The sequence below is a fragment of the Urocampus carinirostris genome, chromosome 7 (assembly GCF_059441175.1).
Source record: "Urocampus carinirostris isolate Australia breed hairy pipefish chromosome 7, RoL_Ucar_1.0, whole genome shotgun sequence".
Taxonomy (NCBI): Eukaryota; Metazoa; Chordata; class Actinopteri; order Syngnathiformes; family Syngnathidae; genus Urocampus; species Urocampus carinirostris.
The window spans coordinates 38,142,355-38,167,140 of NC_142355.1; the positions used below are offsets into that span (position 1 = coordinate 38,142,355).

Below are 24,786 nucleotides of genomic sequence, written 5' to 3' on the forward strand. Positions count from 1 at the left end.
CACCCCCACATTTGCATATTACCCAATTTTTATTACAGTGTGTATTTTCCGTAGCATTATTTAAATACTCTATAGCAAAACATTTTTGGGGTATTTTTTTTATTCTATATCTTTATTTTATTATTTTAATTTTCAACACAATGATACTGCTGGAAGTGTGAATTTTCCTATGGCCATGAATAAAGTATCTATCTAATAATACATTGTTATATTGTTAAGGATAATGATTAGTTATTATTATCATTGAACACCAACACTAGCGATGTATTTAAAGTGGATGCAAGCCAAGGAAAGGAGATTCTTCTAAAGTTTACCTGATGAACTAAGCTACTGCAAATATGAACAAGTCATCTAGGCCACTTTTGGTTTCACACAACAAAAACAATTAAAAAAAAAAAACGACAAAGACCTGTCAAACGTAAACGCAAAGGGCTATAAATTGAAACTCACCTCCTTTTACTACTGTACCAAAGCATTGTCATCTATCCTCCTGTACTGGTTCACTAGTCTTTTCACTATGCTCTTTGTCATGAACTGGACCAAACTCACACCCATCACTTACACCGCCTCTAAAATTATAAACCAACTCACACAAAACCTCTCAGACTTAAATAAAAGGTCTATCATCAAACTGGTAAATACAATAGTCAAGAATATCACTCACACACTACACCAATACTGTATCCCTCTGCCGCCAGGGCGCAGATATAGGGCAATAAGATTCAGGTGGACCGGCCTCAGGAAAAGCCTGATCCCCTCTGCCATTAACCTTCTAAAACAACAGGCCCCATTGACCCATCCTATCAGTCTTCCCCCATTGTCCCACTGTAATGTTTGTTAGTCATCCTGCTTTTTTGTAATCTAATGCCTGTTGTTTTCCCCCGGTGCAGTGGAAGTCAATTTCCTCAAGACGACCAATAAATGAAATCTAATCTAAAATCTGTTTGACTGACAGCACAAAAAGGTACTTTACGCGCTGCTGACTCGCTTGGACTGGCGTTGTATACGATGCGAAAAAGTGCCGTTGCGAGCCAATTTTTGCCATTTTGACTCATTTTTGCAGGCCGGCAGAAAATCTAGTTCTGTAGCTAGATAGATAGATAGATACTTTATTCATCCCCTAAGGGAAATTCACATTTCCAGCAGCATCCCTGAGCTGAGAACAATACAATAATAAAGCCAAAAGAAAACAATATTCAAATACCCAGTGTGACGTGCAAATGCCCACTTTAGCATGTTATATAGATTAACTAAATAGTGCTACACAGAACACATAATGCAGTAAGATCCAATGTAGGTGGTGTGGTTTAATGTGGGCCTTTACTCTGCCGGGTGGAGTTAAAGAGCTACAGTATAAAGGCATCGGGCATATCAAAAGAAAGCTTCAACCATAATCTTTCATTAGAAAAGAAGTATGTTTCTAGCTTTTACCATTGTTTAGTAAACAAAAGTTGAACATTGAAATTAGTATTTAAGAGAGTTGGCAAAGAAAACGTCTGAGAAAAACTGCGGGTGAAGGGACAGATCTCCTAGGATGCATTTTCAAGCAGAACATTTATTTGGGTGGGGTTTTTTGCATTTGTGATACCTCCAAATTCTAAAAAAAAAATGCTTTCCCTAATCACAATGGCATTTTATTGCAAGAAAACTGACCGTATGCATGAACTATGCAATAACTTTTCATCACCCGATGTTTCCAGTGACTTGCCGTCACTATGGCGGCCAAGGACGTGCACAAAACGTCCACTCTCTCTTGCCCGACATCTAAAGCATTAACTATTCGTACTTAAAGCTTCGCTTTTCTTGCTGCACACATTCCCATATGGACTGCCTCATACACTGAATAACTGGGCAGTTGTGATACATTGCATAGTGGACAAAGATCTGATCAAAGTCATTCCTGCCATTTAGTGGTGATTTATCATACTTAAGTCATTCCCAGAGGCTTGATACTGACTGATAAGCAGCGATCACAATCTTTTTTAGTCAATGGGCTGCTATAAACTAACGTGAATTCTTCCGTTGTGCCTCAAGAATGCGCGTGCAGCTAGGCTACGTCACACTTATTTACAAAGACGGAAAGGGTTTGAGTGTGTTACCTTGGCAGCTTTGTAGATGTTAATTGCATTGTCAAGGTTGATGTGCTGAGAGCAGATGAGCTCGCAATGTCTCTGGAGCGCCCCCAGCTGGAACACACAGGCAGCTGACAGCAGCTGAAAGGAAGAAACTTTCAATTTAGAGCCCATGTAGAAAGTGCAGATGCAGAGTGAGAGACATAATTCTCTTGCCTCATAGCAGAGGACGATAGTGAGACCAAGGAGTCAGATTTTGCACACCGCAGCCCCAAACAGCATAATTACTGATGGGATCAGCACAGCGTTTCCCAACATTTTTTGAGCCAAGGCACACTTTTTCCCCTCAAAAAATCTCAAGGCACACCGTAAGTCAAAAATACATCAAAAGTAATCCCTGATAAACATTTCATGTTTTGTAGGCCTAAATTATCATGTTGCCTAAATTAACAGTATAGAGTTTTTGTCATTGCCGTGGCTTAGAATGTAAAACAGGTTTACTGTAATAATTTTGGTTGATAATTTTGGTGTGATTTGAGATGATAGTGGGTCGACAGAGTGGCGTTGTGGCAGGTGATGGTAATGTATGGAGTGGGTGGAAAGTTGTAGGAAGCATTGAAGAGTTTTTGTGTGAACAGCAGAGCATGTGCAAGACTAGGGAGTGAGACAAGAGAATGGTTTCCTGTATTGACTGGTGTGAGACAGAGGTGTGTGATGTCACCATGGCTGTTTAATGTGTACATGGATGGTGTGGTAAGAGGTGAATGCATGAGTATCTGGCAGAGGTGTAGAGATGATGGATAACAGTGGAACGCTGTGGCAGGTAAAAGTCAGTTGTTGTTTGCAGATGACACAGCGCTTGTGGCTGATTCTGAGGAAGCATTGAGAAGGTTGGTCATGGAGTTTGGAAGAGTGTGTGATAGGCGTAAGCTATGTGTGAATGTTGGGAAGAGTAAGGTGATAAAGTGTTCACGTGATGGAGTGGGCATGGCGATAGAAATAAGGTTGCATGGACAGGTGATGGAAGAAGTTCAAAGCTTTAGGTACTTTGGTTGTGATGTGGCTGCAGTTGGTGGAATGGAGTGCGAGTTATTGCACAGAGTGAATCAAGGAAGCAAGGGTTGGGTGCTCTGAGGAGAGTGATGAGCAACAAGAGTATGAGTATGGATGTTAAGAGGGGGCTGTATGAGAGTGTGATTGTGCCAACTGTGTTGTATGGTGCAGAGACTTGGAGCCTAAACGCAGATTTGAGAAGGAAATTAAATGTTTTTAAGATGAAGTGTTTGAGGAGTATGTTAGGAGTGATTGGATAGATTGAGAAATGAAATTGTGAGAGACAGAACTTGAGTAGCAGTGGAACTGAGCGTGTGGATAAGTGTACTCGGTTGGTTTGGACACATTGAGAGGATGGATGAGGAGCGAATGTTGAAGAGGATCTACAAAACAGAGGTAAATGAAAGGAGACCGAGAGGAAGGCCACGATTGACGTGGATGGATTGTGTTATGAGTGCACTGGAGGAAAGAGGTCTAAATTTAGGGGAAGCTAGAGCTCTTGTTGGTGATAAGAATGAGTGGAGAGGTGTTGTGAAAGGATAGTGGGATGTTTGGACGCGTTCTAAGGGATGGGCAGGGCACCCGTATGATGCGGCAGGGGTAAACCAGTGAAAGCTGTCGGCCCTGCTGTTGAACAGAAGAGTGTGTTGTGTCACACTCTAAGGAATGGGCAGGGCACCCGTATGATGCGGCATGGGTAAACCAGTGAAAGCTGTCGGGCCCTGCTGTTGAACAGAAGAGTGTGTTGTGTCACCCCGACCCGAGTGACATGGCCATTGTCTTGTGTCCCGTTTCATCTGGAGGGACGAAAGCATGACCAACTTGGGTGGCGAGGTGCTTAACTTGTTTGGGCATTTGGGTTAGCCATGGTCCAAAAACATTTTTGTGTGTGTTTTTTGCTACTTTTTCCCTTTTTTATTTTCTTTTGTTTTTGTGTATGTGTTTGTCTTGCTGTTGGTCACCCTTCTCGATGGATATGACCAGGGTAGATCGATAGATGGATAGAAAACTACCTCATGAGCAGATCATAAGTATATTAACGAGAAAAAAAGTGATCTGCTGCCACCTATTGATATGGATGAATGTTACACTTAGCTGACCAATGGAAGAAAACAAAGATACAGAACATTGGTCAACAACAATGCAAAAAAAATTGGTGGAGATAAAAATCAAGAAATTTACTGCAGCACACTAGACAACGTCTCACGACACACTCATGTGACTTAGCAGACTGGTTGAAAAACACCGGATTAGAAAGTTGAAAGTAAGTCAAGCCATTCAAAATTTTTTGTTGTTGCATGGACTCTTTTCATAATGGAGAATTCTCCATTTATTGTTAGCATGTGTTGCAGCATGTTAGGTATTACTGTGCTCAGTGTCTGCAGAAGCAGAGTGCGCTAGAGAGACCTAGGATTAGATTCGGCGCATACCTGAGCCCCAAACGATACAATTGATGATGGTATTAGCAAGCTAACAACATGTCAAGCCATCCAGTATTTTCTTTTCATTACTAGGACATTTTTTAATAATGGAAGATTACCTATATATTGATGCTTTTGCATACAGTCAAAGGAGCAGCACATGGATTTCATTTTTAAGGTAAGACAATAAAACCTTTTTCCCCCTATGTTACAGTTTATTTAATGTGTCTTTGCTTTGCCAAACAAAGGATGAATAAGAAATAGATTAGTTTATTTGTAAATCTGACTGACATGAACCATAACACACAACACTGGAGAGGCCATGTCAAGAAAAAATTCTCACCTCCAACAATTCAGGCACACTGGTTTTGAGGGATTCCGTCCCTCCACAGTACAGGTATGACATCATCATCTGCAAAAAAGTCAGAGTCACTCATGAGCTTCCAGTTATTAGGCTTCAGCTACAAAACAAAGGCATTCTTGAAGTTGTTATTACGATTGACTTTACCTTAAAAATCTTATATTTGACATCATTGATTTCAATCTTCAAGTTGGCGGTCAGATCAGAGGTAGAGGCCAGCAAAGATTTGAATCTACACGAGACAACAATCATCGTCTATTGGCGTTTAGGAGATGATAAAGTGACATACACGGTCATAACAATAGACACTGTATCAGACGTTTTTAGGGGTCATAATAGACAATACATTAAGCTGGAAAACACACATCAGACACATACAAACTAAAGTATCTAAAAGCATTTCAATAATTAACAAAGCCACATTCCTTTCAAACTATAATGCATTGTGTTTATTATATTGTTCTCTAGTTCTGCCATACTTAACATATTGTGCAGAAGTCTGGGGCAATAATTACAAAAGTTCACTACGGCCCCTTTTTGTCCTCCAAAAACGTGCAATTAGAACCATACACAGCGTAGGATATCGGGATCATACCAATATGTTATTCCTGCAGTCCAAATTATTAAAAATGGATGATTTAGTAATTGTTTTCACTTCACAACTGTTATTTAAGGTCAACAAAAACATAGTGCCAGAAAACATCCAACAATTATTCACTCGGAAAGAGGGAAGTCATAACTTAAGGGGCTGTAGTATATTCAAAATCCCAAAGGTAAGAACCACCAGGAAAAGTATGTGTGTGTCTGTGTGTGGGGTCAAACTTTGGAACAATTTACAAGACGAGATCAAAGAATGTCCAACTATTCACGTGTTCAAATTTAAATACCTTGTTGTTATTGTTACCATTATTATATAATAACTGTTATTATTGCTATTGTTGTTATTATCATTGGTGTCACAATGATATTTAGTGACTAGTAGCTTTATAACGTTGATGGGTACTACGATGATTAGAGTATAAAATATGTGACTATTGCTATTAATATAATAATTGATATCCGACCTATGTAATATGTATATCAGTGAGATTGTGTTATATTTAGACACAAAAGAGGAGCTATCTGTCAAATGTAATTAATAGGGAAGATGAAGGGGTAGGAAAAATAAGCGTCTGCGTTATACTACCCCTTTTCGAACATGTTAACAATATTTTTGTTTTTTAGGCATTGTTTTTGTCCTGTTTTTATTTTATAATGTTCAAAATAAAGTTTTCATTCATTCTATCATAACTGCACTGACCTGCTGGAGGCTGTGATGAGCAGAACTCTGTGGCCGTAGAAAGGTTTTCCCTCGACCAAAAAAGTTACGTCGGACATCTCCTGGTTGTTCAGGAAATGAGGATCTGCAGGAAAAGGTCAAAATGTTTTCACAAACTACGAATACATCCAGCGAATACTCAAAGGGACTAAAATGGTCTCTTTGAGTCTCCGTAGTTTGTAATCTTCCTTGTACTTTGTATCACATTTTTTCAGTTGCACTAAACAATACAGTAACATCAGGTGGTCAAAAAATACACATTGTCCATTTAATGTAATTGCAGCAAATTATGGATTTATTTATTACTGATTGATTGATTTTCACGTTATAATTTAAACTTGGGGGCCACACGATAGAACAAACATTCTCTCAGGGGCCGGACTAGTTGATTAGAGAGAAAGAAAAAGCGAGAGAAAGAAATAAGAGAAAGAGGGAGAGAAATAGAGAGGGCGGGACAAAGAGAAAGGGAGAGAAATTATGCGAGAAACAAAAGAGAAAAAAAGAGTAATAGTGAGAGGGGGAACAAAAGAGAGAAAGAAATCCAAAGAGAAATAGATACGGGGAGAAATAGAGAAGGGGAAAGCAAGAGAGCGGTGAGGGAAAGAGAAAAATAAGGTAAAATGATAGAGAGGGAGAAAGAGACAAAGAGAAACAAAGAAAGAAAAAGGGAGAGAGATATAGAGTGAGAACAACGGAGGAAGAGAGAGACAGAGACAGACACAGAGAGAGAGAAATACAAGTACAGCGTTTGTGAGAGGAACCTGGCTTTGGCAACATCAAGTGGACATATTTCAACCTGCAGCTTGTTTTTCTCTTGCGCTTCCCTCAGCGTTGTCTCGCGGGCCGGATTCAATCCCTTAGCGGGCCTGATCCGGCCCGCGGGCCGCCTGTTTGACACCCCTGCTCTAATCATTGTAGTAAATCAGAAGAGCGCAAATTGTACCCAATTGCGCCGAGAGCGTGGCCTTCATTTCCGGGATGGCAGGAAGAGGAGCTGGACCGAAACAGTGACTGAAAATATGTGCCAGCTGTTGGACGATGGCGTCGCTCTGCAGAGGAAACCACAAAAAGGATGTTGATGATGGCGTTAAAGCGGCCCCAGTTTTTTGTGTGGTCCTACCTTGGTGGTGCGCAGTATATTGAACATGAGCGGCAGGCCCACCACCAGCAGCTCCTCACAATAATCTCCCTCTCGGATGGAAGTGAACTCCCGTAGAAGCGCCAACGTGACGCCAACTCGGGACTGCTGCTGGGCACAGCGCAGGGACTCCAACCATACGTGCAGCTTCCACTCGACACCTAGGTACAGATAGATAGCAGAAGGCGATTCACAATTAGCCAGGAAAGTAATCCTTGGCTGTATCGCAAAAAGAATCACCCACAAAATACTTCTGTACACCAATAAGACCATCCATAACCTTGACTCTCCCTACCTTTCCAACCTTCTTCACATTGCCATGCCATACCGCACCCTCAGATGTTCCTCCTCCTTCCATCTCACTGTACATGCTGCCCGTCTCAACTCCATGGAGAGCAGAGAACCCCAACTCTGGAACTGATTACTACTTGACCTCTGGAATTTTACTACACTCTCCATCTTCAAATCCAGACTCAAAACCCATCTCTTCTTGCTTTCTTATCCATAATACACTGCCTCACATGCCCCCCTTTTCAACTATATTTGGGTTTATTTTTGTATTTATTGCTTGTTTGTTTTAATCTCGTTTTATTGTTTTTTTGTATTCTGTGTACAGCGACTTTGGGTGTCCTGAAATGCGCTTTGAAATAATAATGATAACACATTTTAATTATCATGCCCATAAAAGATTTAAATCTATTGTAGTGTTAATCAAATGGTGGGTCAGGACCTACAATTGGGTGACGGACCTGTTTTTAGTGGGTCACAGGCCTCTGACTTGGCAAAATAATTCTAAGAAAAAAAAAAATCTGAGGGTCGTTTCCACTTCTTAACAGTACATGGCGAGAACGCCCTGGTCGATCTCTTCTACCTGTTCAGTCAATCAACCCGTTTGAAAATGAACACATCTCATTGTATTAATGTTTGTTGGTTTTATTTAATAATGGGTCCCTAGTAAGTAGCAAGTGGAAGGAATTTTAGAAAACCGTGACAACAATGATTGAATCAAAGAAGGAAACAATAGGCAAATAACAAAATGGTGTACAAGTGTCGGGCATTGACACGCTTGCTGGAAGGCACTATAAGTGGTTTTGAAATGTTATATTTTTAGCTTTTTACCAGCATTTTAATCTTATTTTGTTATCAAATAAATAAATCAATGTTTAGGTACACCCTTTATCATTAATTTGAATGTATTTAGTATGTGGTTATTTTCAAACTGTTTTAAGGCTTGCTTATATGCGATATAGGCATACATGTGAGTATATACAATACTTGAAGTATTTTGTTTTTTTGCTGGTTTTGTTTTTTGAAAGCCATGTAAATATATTATCTATCTCTGTTTTAAACTGCACAATCCTTTCATTGGATGAATTTGAGAAGAGAAATGCATTTCTTGTTTGGATTGCAGCTGGGTAGAATGGTGGGTCTTAAAGTCCACTTATCTATAGCACACAATAAGCCCTGGTACATAAAAAAAACTAATCAGTGGAAAGTAAAATTTATGAAATATAGTTTCATCTTAACGCATTATTTCAAAAGCATTTTATTATTCGTGTAATTGTAAAAAGGTTACTGGAGAGCAGCCAATACTGGTATTGTAAGACACTTAAAAATATTGTTTCAGTTCTTTTTCTCATACCTGTAAGCCCTTCTTTACATTTTTTCCAGTGGAACTAAATTTTTCTGTATGATATTTGATATATGTTGCATGATGGTGTCCCCAAACTACGGCTCATGAGTCAACTATGGGCTGCCTACACATTTGGTCTGCCCTCCTGAACCATTCCAGAGAGCATTTTTAAGCACTTTTTGTTAACTTAAAAACAGAACTCAGTGTTTGAGTACACATTTTTGGTTGTAACTGGGATAAAACTGGGGTTGTGCGAGTGAGAGTGCTAAACTTTGGGCTACCAGTGATATACTGTAGATGATATAGGAAGAGGCATTGGGTTTTATCTCATTATCACACTAAGTTTAGTCACAACATCAGAGACAAATGTTAATAACTTTTTGTCATTGTAACATGTAAAACGCACAATGAAATCAATATGTCTCTGATACCAGTACTAAAAATAGGGTGATGAGATCAAATGTACTGCCTTTTCGCAAGTCATAATACCACAGTGATGTGACAACTAAGCTGATCTTGAACCGTTTAAGACTTTGCACGGAACAACATAAAATTGATGAGCCATGGGCTTTGCAGCGAAGAATCCACAATGTCTTATTTGGTTATTATTTATTTTATTAATAGTTGTGTTATCTATTTTCTGACTTTTGTTGTATGAAGAATCCAGAAGGGTTGATTGAGGCTTACTCGAAAACGATATATTTTTACATTTAGGCACTCCTCCAATCGCCACACTTTCTGTAACAAACTGACTTATGCCCCTCATCAGAGAAGGGAAGTTATGTGGCCCTCAAAGAAAAAACTTATGAGGATCTCTGGCATAGAGGAACACCCGCAAGCCCCAGTGTTCATTATACCTCTGAAAAGTGATGGGTCCCGGGGACTCGCATGCTCAAAAATCTATGGGTCCCAACAGAGATCTATGTGTCCCCAAAATTTTGTGTTATCGAGGTTGAAATTGTAAATCAGTGACAAATATATAATATAAATCTATATATTCATTCAGTTTTAATCATCAAATTATTAATTCATTTTGTGCATCAAATTATTGTTGGTAATATACAGATTAAAGGGATAACCACAAAACCTGTGTTTTTTTCATTTTCTCCTTTTATACTTCCTTTTTTTCTTAACTTCTTTATACAACATAATTCGTAATATAATGCATCAAAGCAAGTGAGCCGTTTGAGAGCCGGCTCTCTTTAATGAGTTGAGCCAAAAAAGCCGGTTCTCTAAAAAAAGACGAACTTCCTTTCACTACACAACTCGAACGCCTTTGACTTGATTTGTTTGCCGTTTCGTGATAGTCGGTGTATACCGGATGGTACCCATAATTGACAAATTTTCGTTTTTCCGTACAGATTTTCTTGTACGTCGTACACGTCTTAAAATGCATAATAAACGTACTTTGTACGGCAAAAACGTACAGGTTGACAGGTATGAATTTCTAAGCCGTTTTTTTGTGCCGGAACTATTGCCGTTGTTATCACTTTCTGCATTATGTTTCAACTTATTACGAACACTGAAAAAATTACCAATTTTGTGTTGATTTTCACCTAATACTGTTTTTTCGGAGGCATACTTAACCTTCGCTCGACGACAAGCACCACAACAATGACGTAATCTCGAAGCAACGAGATCTCGTTGGCAGAGATCGGCGTGCAGACGAAAACTCGAACCGCGAGACCAAAACAACAATGGCGGATCTGCCTAACGAAAAGTTTGGAGTGCAGTAAATCTTTGTTAAAAAAAAGTAATCGGTTAATAATGACAATTTTGTGTCAAAAATGTTGTATCCCGGGGACGCGCGTTGATTTGAGACTATGGGTCCCCAGCAAAAATGATGCGTCTAGGACGCAGGGACGCGGGCAAACGAGAACACTGAAGCCCTCATACAAAAAGCTATACATGATCCCACAATCAACTTTTTGATCAAGTGTTAGCAACCAACCGAGCGCTCGCAGCTCCATGGTGACGTCCAGGTATCCGTGTTCGGCGCTGTAGTAGCTGGCTTCCTGCAGCGCTTTCATCCTGGCCTTGCAGAGCCTGGCTACCCCTCCCTCAGGCAGAGCCCCCAAAGAGGAAGAGGATTGGGTCGGGTCGGAAAGTGGGGGGAAAGGGCAGATTAGCGCCTCTTCGTCCTCCACCCCCTCTGCCAGTATCTCCTCCAGTGACAGGACGTCCTCTTGGACCTTCTGAGGCTGGCTCAGAAGCCTTCTCAGCACGTTCCTGAAGCCATCAAAACACAGGAAGGCGGCGTCAGAGGCAGGAGAGAGATTTATGTGAGGCACTTCAGTCTCGCTTGTCGATCTCATTGTGGAATGTGACGTGTTGAGTCTGTGTTGTGTTCACACATACTCCAGCAGAGCAGGTGAAGAGATTTACGCAAGCAGCTGACAAATGCCCGTAGACAAATGATTAGTAAAATCTGCTAGTAGACAAGAAACCACAAAGCTGGCGTTTCTTTTAGGAGTTTTTCATCATTTGTAACAATTATTAGCATACTAAATATAGGGTTTGTCCATCTTCGTTTATCATGGCTAAATTCCAGCACTTTTTAAAGATTTTCAAAGCCAATTTTTCAATTTCTCCAGTACAATTAACAGAATAAATCCAGTGTGAATCATGTATTTTGCAGATCCCAAAATAAATCTGCAATTTACATATGTCATTTTTAAGATTACGTGAGCATTTATCAAGACATATGGTTTTTAGATCTTGAGTAAATCAATCACTAATCTATTTGTGGATTTGAACAGAATGTGTAGATATTTTTGAGCCTAATCTCTCCTCATATAGGTGGGTAAAATGGAGGTAAGTAATATGTAACATATTTTTAGTTGCGAGAAGTTCTTTCCATTACAATTTACCACTAAGAAACTCTACCTTAATTTTTTGCATGGCCCCAAAAAAATTCCATAATTGATACATAAACCTTACGCTAAAACCAATTTTATAGTGCCATGTTTAGGTGTATCATGCATCTGTCCTCTTGGGCGCGACCAGAAGGGGCAGATGACGCTACATAGGAAAATGCCGTACAAACCAATGCCAGCTTCCGTTAATCAGGAGGGAGGAAGAAATGCAACGGCAAAGCAAGGCCACCACTTCACCCAAAATTTAAGCATTTTCAATCCTTAAAAACACATCAACATTCAAGCATTTTTAAGGATTCCAAGCAGCCAGGCAAACACTGAAAATAAAATGAGCATATTTAAGGTTTAAATTTACAGTCCATGTTCTTACACATATGCACACATTTTACACATATTTAATAATTTTACTAACTATTACATACATTTCATAGGTGGAACACAAAAATAAAAATATTTTGAAAGTACTTGTCCTACATCAGGGGTGTTCAAATTCAAATGGAAGGGACAAATTAATTGTTTTGGTACACGTCGGGGGCCGGACTGATCGAATGTTGAACATATTTAAATTCATGCATATGGTTTAGTGAACATATTTGAACCTACGTAAAAACCTAACAAATATATTCCAATATGATCAGATAAAGTAATATTTTCTCATGCCTCTGTCAGTAACATGATTTTTCAATAGGCACATTTCCTTGATTTAAAAATACCCATAAAATTAACTTTAAATGAAAGAAGCCTCTATATATGCATATGCAATAGCCGAGAGATTCTGTTTTATTAAAAGTGGGATAAATTTACTTCATAGAAAAGATATAATAGTGATTTTTTTTTTTAGCAGCGCCGCCTCCTTGTTTTGCCGGACCCGATAAGAGTCCACAAAGCACCTGGTGGTTTTTGCCAATTTGTCTGTGATTCCGTATGTCGGTAGCCCGTGTCCACAAGCTCCTGCCGAGTGTACAGTTGTAACGTCAATGTATGCGTGAATACAGTCCAAAGACAAATTTGGGGAGCCAGGAGCTGCTGCATCCATGCATGCTGCTATATTGGATCCATTTTTAAAAGTACTTAAAATAAACAGTTAAGGTACAAAAAAACCCCATCTCTTTCATTTTAACATCCTACAAAATTAGTGTAGACCTGTGATAATATCAAACAGTCTGTGGTACCCAACCAGTATGGCTGACTATCTACTTCCAAGTATGCGCACGACGTCACATGAAAATGATCAATAGAAGCTAAAAACATTCACCCTGAAAATATTTTTTGGATACTTTTTTCTTTCGATTCAAGCACCATGTTTGTGTGGGCCTGTGCCAGAGGCGTACCTGTGACCGTGCGCTGCGGCATGACTGAAGCAATTCATGTCTTGGTGGAGCGACGCTGTCAAGGCGTTTCCGTCACGGGCCTTCGATAATGGGTCAGCGCCTCTTGTCAGCAGCAAGGTCACCATCTCGTAGTTGCCTACAAACAACCCCACACAGCAGTTGGCCACAACAACCACAACAAAATGCATTCTGTGCATAATGATGTCACAACTCTCCCACAAATCGTTATCAGCTGTATCTTGTAATCTTAAATCTTTGAAGGTGGTGCGCGTAGTTTGAGTCGATCCCTAAAAAGTTTAAAATTAAATATCTTATCTTTTAAGAATGTGTCAAAAATGCCCCACTGAGTTAAGAGAGCCTTTATTTTTTTTTCCACGGCGCTCATCTGCTTTTATCTTTTACCCTCTGTGTTAGGGAGGAGGGTCGATTAATCTTATATATAGTATGTCACAAAAGTGAGTACACCCCTCACATTTTTGCAGATATTTAATCAATGTTTATTTAAACAACACTGAAGAAACATTGCTTTAACACAATGTAAGATAGTCTTTGGAAAGCTTAAATAGCAGTGTAAATATATTTTTCCCCTCAAAAATCAAATTAGTAGCTAAACCCCTGGTAATAAAATAAAGAGTACACCTTAAAGTAAACATTCCTGAAATTCAATAGTTAGTGTGGCCACCATGATTTTGCAGAGACAACTTTATCCTCCTGGTCATGGATTTCACCGGAGCCTCACAAATTGCCACTTAAATGCTCTTCTACTCTTCTAAGACAGAGTTGGGGGAAATCGAGATCTTGTGCTTCTCCACCTTGCGCTTGGGGAAGCCCCAAAGATGTTCTATTGGATTTCAAGTTTGAGACATCCTTGACCTGTCCATCCCCTTTCCCATTTGCTTCTTTAGAAAAGCCTTCTTCATCTTAGAAGCATATTTGGGGTCATTTTCAGGCTTGAACATTGCCCTGGAACCCAGTTCCTGGAGGGAAGGGATCATTCTCTGCTTCAGTTTTTCACAGTACATGCTTGAGTTTGTTTCCCTTAAAGAAATGCAATTCCCTACGTTTTTGAGGTTAATGGGGCCTAGAACAACCTGCGGAAAGAGAAAATCTTTTTTTTGTGGCCTTTATTAGCGCATCTTTGCTGACTGAACCTAAGAGAGCGCGAGCATGCAACAGAAAGAACAAATTTACACTAAGTACCTATTTTAAATTAAAAAATGCTTTTTTTTCTGTGCAATATTGATCAAAGGCCTGCAAGTGGCCAACCGAGACAGAGAGAGAGATAGAACATATAGAAAACTAAAACATATTTTGAATTAATCGATGGTTTTTGTTTTTCGATCAAAGCCCTGCCGACTGAGAGTAAGGGAGCGAGCCAGAGAGAGAGAGATGGATCACGCTGAAGGCGCGGGACAAAAATTCTCAACAAGATGAAGAAAGAAGTCAGAGCAGGCTTCTGCTCCCAATACAGAAAGAAAGACGCTATGATTGGAACCAGAGATCTCAAGTCAAGAGGTGCTGGCTGATCGGCTGCCCCCAAATAGCCCTCCCACCCGCCACTGCACCCGCCCCAACTCTCTGCCTCCATTCCCGAGCAGTGGAGCGGGCAAGTAGACACAGCAAGGGTGATTTTGCCAGAGAGGTGCTGTGTCAGTGAGGGAAGCATCCGTTTTTTTTTTTAATTGAATGACCAATCAGCTTGATTCTTGGCTGCCCGAAACAATTCTCAATGGTTCGGGGAAGCATCAATCTTTTTTTGTTTTTTACCAATCTTTTTATATATCTAGTATTTTTTCCCGATGTTTTTTTGTTTAAATTAAAAAAAATGTTCCCGCAAAGAAATTAACTAGCAATAACTCAAGCGTGAAGTAGCAAAGGGCCTCTGTAGCAGAGTTCTGTATTGACATGCCCACAATAAAGCCTGTTTATTGAGGATGTAATCGTAATAAAAAACTTCAACAGAACTGTTAAATTCCAGCTTTTGTTTCACCTGTCTTGTCTCACAACTTGGATGTGTTAAAGAACATGCAGAGGAGGAAAAGTCATCCTCTTCCACCAACTAGCAAAGTAAAAGATATATTTAGTAAAAGTAAAAAAATTGCAATATTTGTGTATTTCTTTTTATACGAAAAAATATTCAGCCTTCTAATGGTTGTGAATGACATTGATTTGACACGTTAGCTAAGCAGCATGTAAAGAATTTCAAGCATCTGTGGGAATCAACTTGAGGCCAAGGAGAGCATAAAGTTTTAAAGCGCTTCTATTCAATTTTATCTTGTTCACAGTCGTTTCCAAGTGTAAGCTCTCCTGCGACTCCAACGACCCCATGCAGGAATGCAAGCTTTTGTATAGCCTTGGGCGAAACTAGACTTTCTTGCCGTTTTGGCCCTTGATTTTTGCCGAAGCGTTTTGCACCAGCACACCAAAACAGCTTATGTATGATTGATGAAGGCAAAGCTGTTTTTTAGTTGTGTGAACTATTTTGGGTATTATGAATGTAGCAAATTGGTAGAAAGGCGTGTGTGTTTTGTGAGCACCTGCTGCTGACGCCAGCTGCAGCGGTGTATCCGCCGTGTTCTCCTGTCCGTTGCGGACTGCTGCTCCCTCTACGCTAGCTCCAGCGTCCAGCAGTAGCTGCAAGGACAGAAATCATGAAAATAATCAGTGTCACAAATACAACATAATTACTACAAAACTAAATGTCAAACTTTGTGCTTAAGCGTTACGGTCTTTATACACATAAGGTATATATTAATGCAAAGATTGATCACTTTGCTGACATGACAACATTGCAAAACTTTGTATCGAACCAGCGTAGTGGCATTGAGAGCACCGACACTTTACCACCAGTAGTACAATTGCTTACGGTAAGGCATCAGAGTTTATCTCATGATCACACTATTTTTACTCACCGTTCCAAAAATATTGATTTGCATAGTGTCTTTTGTTCTGTGTTATGATGCGTTAAGAATTCTCTCCACTTTTTCATTTGTGCATCAATATTGTTGCGGTTCATTGTGTTTATGTATGTAAAAGAGCGTTTACAGTATTGTCTTGAAAGACCTTCTCGTTTCTTCATTCTTAAACATGAAAAAACAAACATTGAAAAAGTGGAGACTGTTTAACCTAACAGAGTAAACTAGGCAAATTAGCGTTTTTGGCACTAACTGAAAATAGTGTGATTATGAGATATCTCTAATTATTTATCATATGCAATTGTACCACTGGTGGTCTAATGGTAGAGTGTAGAATTAGTTCTGATTGGGTATTTGCAGAATAAGGGGCAAGTCATTGTAGTCGAAGGTGTCGCCGAGAGCAAGCAAGACCGCCGCTTTCCAACATATCGTATGCAAACACTTTGAGACCGATGGATTGCACCACCAACGCTACTCGGGTTCGATTCTCATTGCATACAAGGTTTTACAATTTTGGTCGACAACAATGTTTATCAATTGTTCAATCATTGCATAATCATTGCACAAATACGGTGGTATATTGTAAAACATACAAATACAAATGGTAACGCATACCTATCATTACTGTATGCAAAATACCAATCTGATTCACAAAATTTTGCAGTACATTACGGTACACAGGTTTACGAGGCGCACTTGCAATTTACTGGCCAAATTCGGGTTTTAGGTGCGTCTTACAGTTCTAAAAATACGGTAGTTCTCAGTTTGAAAAAGGTTGGGGACTCTGAGAATGTAAGTGTGACCCCACCTGCACTACTGAGATGTGCCCATGCAGCACGGCAAAGTTGAGTGCTGCCCAATGTCTGCTGTCGGGATGCACACACGGGTGCTTGGGCGAGCACGGCGGAACCTGTCAAGTAGAGAGTTACAAATTAAAGTCAAAAGCCCCCCACTCAAAAAAAAAAATCATATAAATAGATGATGAGCACCATAATATAAAAATATTGACACTGTCTGTTCCATTATAATAAAGATAAAGTGGTGAGCTGCTCTGTTCTGGTGTTGTTGCTGCTTTTATGTCCCATCTATGTGATTTGTTTTCTATGACATGATGATTGAGCGTGCGGTTTAGCGCATCTGCCTCACAGTAAATCTCGTCTCGGCCTTGCCGCTAAATTTCTTACCATGTGCTGCCTGTTTGTGTATTCCACTTTCATCTTACAATCAAACAAAATATATATCACCGCAGGTCTAATTAAAAAGTGGAAACTCTCAATGAACTTGGCCTCTGTTTAAACATCATTTCGCACATAGACACAAGGACTCGGAAGAATTACAGCACTTGTGACAAACTCATGGCCCGCGGGACAAAGGCAGCCCGCCAGGTCATTTTATATGACCTGCGAGACAATGCTGAGAGAAACACTAGAGAAAAATGAGCTGCATCGCGTAATACGATGACTCAAAGTTTTAAATATGTCCACTGAATGTCGTCTAAGCACCCATTGTAGTTGTACTTCCTTAATCAACCACATACAATAGAGGAAATCCATTTCGAAATGTATTTTTGTCATACAAAGGAAAACAGATTTTATATCTTATATATATATATATATATATATATATATATATATATATATATAGCACCTGGTTGTATTTGCAGATGTTTAAAGATGCATAAGCACCTTTTTATAATAGATAAGAAATCAAACAGCGAAGTTCCCATATCCAGGTAAACATTTTCCTAAAATTTAAAATTAAATAAAAACTAAAAAGGAAGGCTTTGAAGTTTAATCAATTTAATCAATCATTTAAATTATTGTTTGTATACTATTTTAGTATACATAGCCTTGGGGGTAGGGCGCCCGCCCCAAGACTAGGCCGAGTCATACCTAAGACTTACAACATTGGTACTCATTGCCTCCCTGCTTGGCGCTCAGCATTAGGGGTTGGAATTGGGGTGTTTGGTCACCTAATGACTCCCAACACGTCAGTTGGGTTGAGCGAGGGGGCTGGGAATCCCCTCGTCTGTATCAATCTCCCAGAAAGAGTCAGAAATATGAACGTGTTCCTGACTCTAGCCACCTCCCACTAGGGGGATATGGCTCCGGTGTGTATATATACAATACTATTTTTGTCACTTTTCAGTCTACAAAAGTTTCCAGAGTTAAACATTTTTTGGTAGAAATTAATTCAATTGTTGCTTCACTTTTTTTTCTTAAGAAATAGACAGTTGATAGACAGTGAAGAAAATCAAATCTTAGTGATGGTAGAAAATATATATATTGAAAAAAATACATTTCAATAAACATCTTATGAGGCAATTTTACATCCCATAATCATTATTTAATTGCGGACCTCCAAAAAGACCCCCAACCTTCCAGCAATGGAACACTTTTTATGCCCTGGGAAAGGTTTATCTACCATGTGGCCCTCGAGCTAAAATTAGTCTGACACCCCTGATTAAGAGAATATTTACCGCCACATCGGGGTTGGCTCCAGCATCAACCAGCATCTGAACAAGGGCCTCATCTCCGGCGGCGCACGCATACATCAGAGGGGTCATGCCCTGAGACACAAGAAAATGATTTTGATGTTAATGAACATTCCTACATTTGTGGAATCCCTGTGTATTCAGCTCTTGCTTTGTTCGCCAGTGGCGCCCATTATGCCGTCGCTGTCAATAAACACAAACCTCACAGTTGCTCAGGTACAAACCAATACAGTAATCACGCATTTTTGTCAGAGGTTGTGTTCCAAAAAATTTCCGCAAAAATCAAAACCTGCAAAGTAGAAACCTTTTTTTATTTATTAAATACTCTTTTACACATTGAAACCCATGAAAAGTGTTTGTTTAACAAATAAAAGTACTGTACTTATTTTTTTTCCTTTTTTACAAGTAACTTCTGTACTATCAAATAGTAATTAAAAAAATAATACTGCTGCATTGATTACACTAAACAGAGTAAATTATTTCAGGACGTTTTTTCGCCATTACATGGATGTTTTGGTAAAACTGCATTTACATTTCTTTTGCCAGCGGTCAGCATCCTAAAATGTTGAAAGAGCATTATTGGACCCCCCCAAAAAATGTCTGGAAATAGAGAAAAAAAAATCAAAGCCTTATTTAAGCATTATAAGGAAATAAATGCATACTGTACTTAGCTGTATTCCTTGAAAAACTGAATGTGTGTCCTGTTCTCCTCCTATAGAGACCATACATTTTTCCATTATCAAACATTTTTAAAAAGCACAAGGGAGCCACTAGGGGCACCCAAGAGCAGCATCCGTCTCCAGAGCAAGTTGAGTGAGTAAAGTCCAGGTTTTTGGCAATAGAAAGGATCTAATTTTGCCTTTTGACCCAAGCCAACGGTACTTTTATTGGTCCAGAGTGCTTTGGTGACATTATAGCTTTGAGAGATCCTTAAAATTGAACAAGACAGGCAGATAAAGGCAGAAAAGGGGAGGGCGACTGTTAAGCCAATCAGAACGCATAATACAATGCACAGTGAAAATCCGCAAAATCCAGCGAAACTGGGATATGCAAGCCGCGATACAGCAAGGGATTACTGTAATGGGTCTTTTGTTTGCTGAGATATGATGGGTCAAACTGAAGCCTTGAACGACCAAAATGTTATTTTCATTTAGCAGCAAGCAGCGAGATGTATTCATACATTGCACAAATGCAATCTGACCCAGGAGGAAAGACATTTTGGGGCAGAAAACATGGAGCCATGCCGGCTTGTCAGCACCTGGTCGTCCATGCTGTTGACGCCGTCAGGCCCCAGCAGCTCGATGGCTTGGCCGATGAGATCAGTGCGGCCGCAGTTGAGCATCCGGAAGCCCAAGTCAAGGTGGAACTTGTCTGCGGCCGCCTTGGAGTCCAAACGCTTGAAGGAACTGAAGCAGCACTCAGGCCTGGTGAAGACACAAACAAAGACACCGCTTGTCAGCTGAGCAGGCGGTTAAGAATGCAGACAACTCAGTCACGGAACGAAATGTACGGCAAATTGTTTTGGTCCATCCAGTGTCGGACAACATTTTCATACAAAATCTTTGGAAAAACAAATAGAATTAGTGGACTAGTACTAAAGATACGATTTCTCACAATAATAAGACTGCAACAAACAAATATATTCCCACCCTGGCCACCACTTTTTAAACATTTTGCCTTCTGGTAGGTGCTACAGGTCCCTTAAAAAAGGTTGAATAGGCTCAGAGACAGCTTATTCCCAATGGCCATCACCACCCTAAACAAGCGCACAAAACTGTGAAAACAAACTTGATTTTTTCTGTTGTTTCTTTTCCACTGCTGCTAAATGTTATTGCACAAAACGGTGAAAATATATATCTTATAATTTATCTGGGAATATGTGTTGCTGCTAAATGTTATTGCACTTCTTTTCATTGCACTACTGTTAAGATGAACGATTATTTTTCATTGCACTATTATTATAAATACGGCCAGTCTCTAAGCACTATGCTGTAAATATATTTCCTATTTATCCTAACAACCTCTTATCTTTTTTCTTTTCCAAGTTTTTATTACATGTTTGACCAAGAGTGTTATGTCTCATCGTGTTGCATACACTGATTCACAACGCTGATATCAATGACAATTAAGACATTCAGTTAAATCTCAATAAATTAATACGTTGGTCGTTTTTTTTTTTTTTTAATAACTAGTTAATCAGAAGAACTAAATTGTTTGTTTTCAAACCAAGCATTCTACAACAAAATATTGCTTTACATAAAACTGTAGTAAACAAACTCAAAATAATTAACCATTTAAGTCTGCGCATACCTTGTACTTGAGTATAATGTGCACCCTTATTTTTTAATTAATATAAAATTTTGTTTCACTTTTCCTCAGCTAAAATTAAGCATTGTAAGTGACAAATGTTGAATATGTGCAGCAGTTGAATATGTGCGGCAATGGCTTTTGTGTTTATTCATATCTTTCAGGACAACTTTCTGCTTTCTCCATTCTCTATCATTTGTCTCTCATACTGTGACTAAAAAAAATGTAATAAAAAGATCAATTCTATGTCATATATATTACTGGTAGTGTAGTGTTTAAGGATCGGCGCACTCACCGCCACGATCTGTGTTCGATTACCACTGCATCCAATGTTTTCCGTTTGTGGTCAGCAGTATTTTTCAACGGATCTATCATTGCAAAAATACAGTATGGTACTACCGTAATACCTCCTGTCTGACGCCTACTGAAAATTTTGGTTCTTCATTAGGGTAAAAAAAATTTTTTTAAACTGTTATAAACATAAAAATATGGTATGTTATTGTTAGTTTTACATCGTACCAGAATTTTGGGTATTTGTTTTTTTATTATTTTCTCAAGGTAAAGCAAAAAATCTCCGTCCAAAACAATTCATTTTATAAAGTTAAACCTAAAAAAAATTAGTCAATAAATATATCAATAACACAACATACACGTTTGTATTAAGGAATTTGGAAAAATGTTTCCAACTATGACTAATAGACTTTTGTATTGACCATTTGGTTTAGTTTGAAAGCAAAGTTTGGTCTTTTATCAAGAAACAAAATACATCGACTAATATTTTATGTAGTGAATTTTAAAATCTGAGGATTTGGAGAACTTTTTATCTAAAAAGGTATTATCAAGTGTTTGTTTATTGTTGGATTTGTTTTGGCAGTTTTATCCATTTTGCAGATTTTCCACTGCGGCGCAAGTGTATTATGCGTGTTGATACGTACTTCAGCTGTCTGGGTTCACAGTCTAGTCCAGGAAGGAGTAGCCTAGCTGTCTGTCTGACATCATCAGAGTCCACCAGCAGACTCTTACGATGCTCAGCGTGAACGACGGCCACTCGGATCCACTCCATCAACGGCGGCAGTAGCAAAAAGGGCCTGTCAAGATAACAAGAAGCCATTGCAAATCAAATATTACACAATTTTGACGCATTTGGGCTTACAGGCGCAGTTTGTGATCACTTATCATGCTTATCATGATTCAGACACGTTTTGAAGAAACTCATAAAAAGTGTCTTGAAGATGACGTATGTTCGTCTGGCAGCTCTTTCCCTGAACTCTGCTTCGCGCCTTTTACAGCTTGCGTTCCCTCCCATACACACACTCATAGTCACACATTTACCGTGGATTCCAACATTACTGTAGCAAATACAGAGGATGCAGACATTAGATCTGTTGCCAACTAAAAAAAGAACTTCAAGTACACAAATAGATCTCGCAGACAGGCAGGAAGAAAAAAAATCTCAGTAGTTGAAAAAAGTCTCTTTGATCGCAGGGAAAAACAAGAACACACCCTGGTTGATAAATGTTCCATGGAATTTGGCGATGATTAATGGATTGATTGCGTAATCTACTCCGCCTCTGCCCTATTGTCCATCACACTTCTAATCGCTCTCGGAACTGACAATATCTTGTATTGTTATCTTTATCACTCCCTTTTGCTCTGTAATCTATTTGTTTTTGCAACCAAGTGTGTCAGTCTCATTCATGTTTACCAAGCATCCATATTGAATAGTGATCCCTGTTTGAACAGCGTTATCATGACTCCATAAATTGAATTACTCCCTGCTGGGATGGTGTTCTCAGCAAAAACTTCAACATTCTGCATGGAGATGTGAGAAACTCTGACGAATACAATGAAGACTGGTAGCGATAAAAGAATGAGCACAGGAGTTTAGATTAGTGCCAGTAAAAAGCTGAAGGCAATTTCTGTAACTATTGCCTTTTCCCCCACATGGTGCATTTAGGGGTTCAAATGTTTGCTATTTAAAGTAATGCTGGATGAGACATTAACAAGCAGACAAGTGACAGGACCCAGATAAGTAATAGATGGATGGTCAAACGGGTGTATTGGGATTGTCTGAGTGCTGGCAAAACGGCTCAGAGGCAGGTGTGCTATGTCTATGTTAGGAAACGAGGCTGGGTGGTCATTGTGCTTATGGTGGCACTGGTGTGGAGTGATGGGAAAGCTGCGTTTCTAGGGAACAACATATTCAAATCAATGTCAGTTGGGAACCTCTCAACACATTTTGGCATTCTGGACATTTGTTCGCAATTGTCTGTCATCCTGGTGGCTAAAAGGCATCCATGCCTGCGCACTGCAAAGTCCTTGCTGCTACAATGCATCTATTAAAAGAAGCTCTGGGTTACGCCCTAAAGCCTGAAACACAAACCCCAGCTTTGTCAAAAGTTGTGGTAACATTAAAGCCAAGACTGCACGGCTTTTAACAATGAAATCAGATAGCCCTGATGGCTCGCTTACTGACCAAACACGTTCTGGCTGCACGCTGAGAACAGCAGGATACACAAACTTTTGTCGACATGTCTACACAGAAATATTAGCTGGGTGCCTTAGCGCCTTTCCAACACAACCTGGTGGGCTACAAATTGATAGGGAATTAATTTTTTGTTCAGCCATGTTGTAAACATCTTGATACTTTATTTACAGGGACAGTCACAAATGTCACAGAGCTAAGCAGTGTGACTACATTCAAGACTGCATTCAATACTACATTTGAAGCAGGGTTCTCCAAACCCGCAGCCTAGGGTGCCAATCGAGCCTTTGAGATGATAGTTTGAGGCCGCCGCTTTAATATCAAAGTTGAATGTAGTCCAGCCCGGGCAAATTTTGTAATCTATCTTACTTCCCAATATTTTTAAGAATTTAAATTACACACACATACATACACACACAGAAGAAAAGTGAGAAAAGTCAAATGTTTTGATCTGAGCTTTTCTTGTGGACTATCCAATTTGGCCCATTATCTCCCAGACCCTAGCTCTGGCAGCCCCCTAAATAATTTGAGTCTGAGACCCCTGGTTTAATGTACCAAATGTATTTGTGTATAATGCACTCTTGTATAACGTGCACCCCTAATTTTTGATTAAAAAATCGGAATACAACGATGCTTAACTTTTTCTCAGCTCAAACCAAGCATTGTAATGGACAAACATTGAATACGTGCAGTCATGAATAATCATTTATTGACGATGTAAACAATAACACAACACTGACTTACTACAATATTTACTTTATATCCTTAATGTCCGATCAGATACACTATAGAGTTTTGTCCCTCATCAAGCTTTTTTCCATTTATTAATTTCTTTCCGGATGACTGTTTCCTCTATTCGCTAACATTTGTCTCTGGTACCCTGAATAAAAATAGCGTGATATTAAGATAAAATCGAATGCCTTTGGATATGTCATTGATATCACTGATGGTCTAGTGGTTAAGATTCGGGCCGCTCACCTATGTGACTCTGATTTGATTCCCGCTGCATCCAATGTTTTGTGATTGTGGTCAGCAATATTTTTGACTGATTTATCATTAGAAAAATGTGGTAATATAAAACTGTAAAACCTTGTGTAGTACACGCACCCGCAATTTAGGTTCCTTATAACTTAAAAAAAAAAAACATGGGTGTTACAAGCAATCAAAGTAAGAGCGGCCCACGCAAATAGTTGATTCAGAACCTTTCATGTGGACTGTGTGATTTGGCCCCATCTCACCCAGACCATTTAGCTGGCGATCCCAAAGTAGTTTGAATCAGAGAAAAATGGTTTAATTTAAGTGCTGCCCACGCAAATAGCGGATTAATTTACAACTGATTGATTGATTTTTATATTAACTATTAATAGCTTTTATTTTTAAAT

General features: G+C 39.3%; 1 protein-coding gene across 1 annotated transcript in view; it reads right to left on the minus strand.

Moving 5' to 3' along the window:
- The window catches only part of abtb2b (ankyrin repeat and BTB domain containing 2b), a 59,670-nt gene that overhangs the window by 1,285 nt on the left and 33,599 nt on the right, over positions 1–24,786 (minus strand). Inside the window, exons 4-16 of the mRNA XM_088340890.1 lie at positions 21,855–22,007; positions 19,871–20,036; positions 18,598–18,687; positions 16,927–17,028; positions 15,741–15,837; positions 13,204–13,339; positions 10,948–11,225; positions 7,346–7,524; positions 7,169–7,274; positions 6,208–6,310; positions 5,055–5,139; positions 4,890–4,958; positions 2,100–2,213 (exon numbers count right to left, since the gene is read on the minus strand). Of these exons, the coding sequence (XP_088197016.1) occupies positions 2,100–2,213; positions 4,890–4,958; positions 5,055–5,139; positions 6,208–6,310; positions 7,169–7,274; positions 7,346–7,524; positions 10,948–11,225; positions 13,204–13,339; positions 15,741–15,837; positions 16,927–17,028; positions 18,598–18,687; positions 19,871–20,036; positions 21,855–22,007 (1,678 nt within the window). The remainder of the gene's footprint in view (positions 1–2,099; positions 2,214–4,889; positions 4,959–5,054; positions 5,140–6,207; positions 6,311–7,168; positions 7,275–7,345; positions 7,525–10,947; positions 11,226–13,203; positions 13,340–15,740; positions 15,838–16,926; positions 17,029–18,597; positions 18,688–19,870; positions 20,037–21,854; positions 22,008–24,786) is intronic.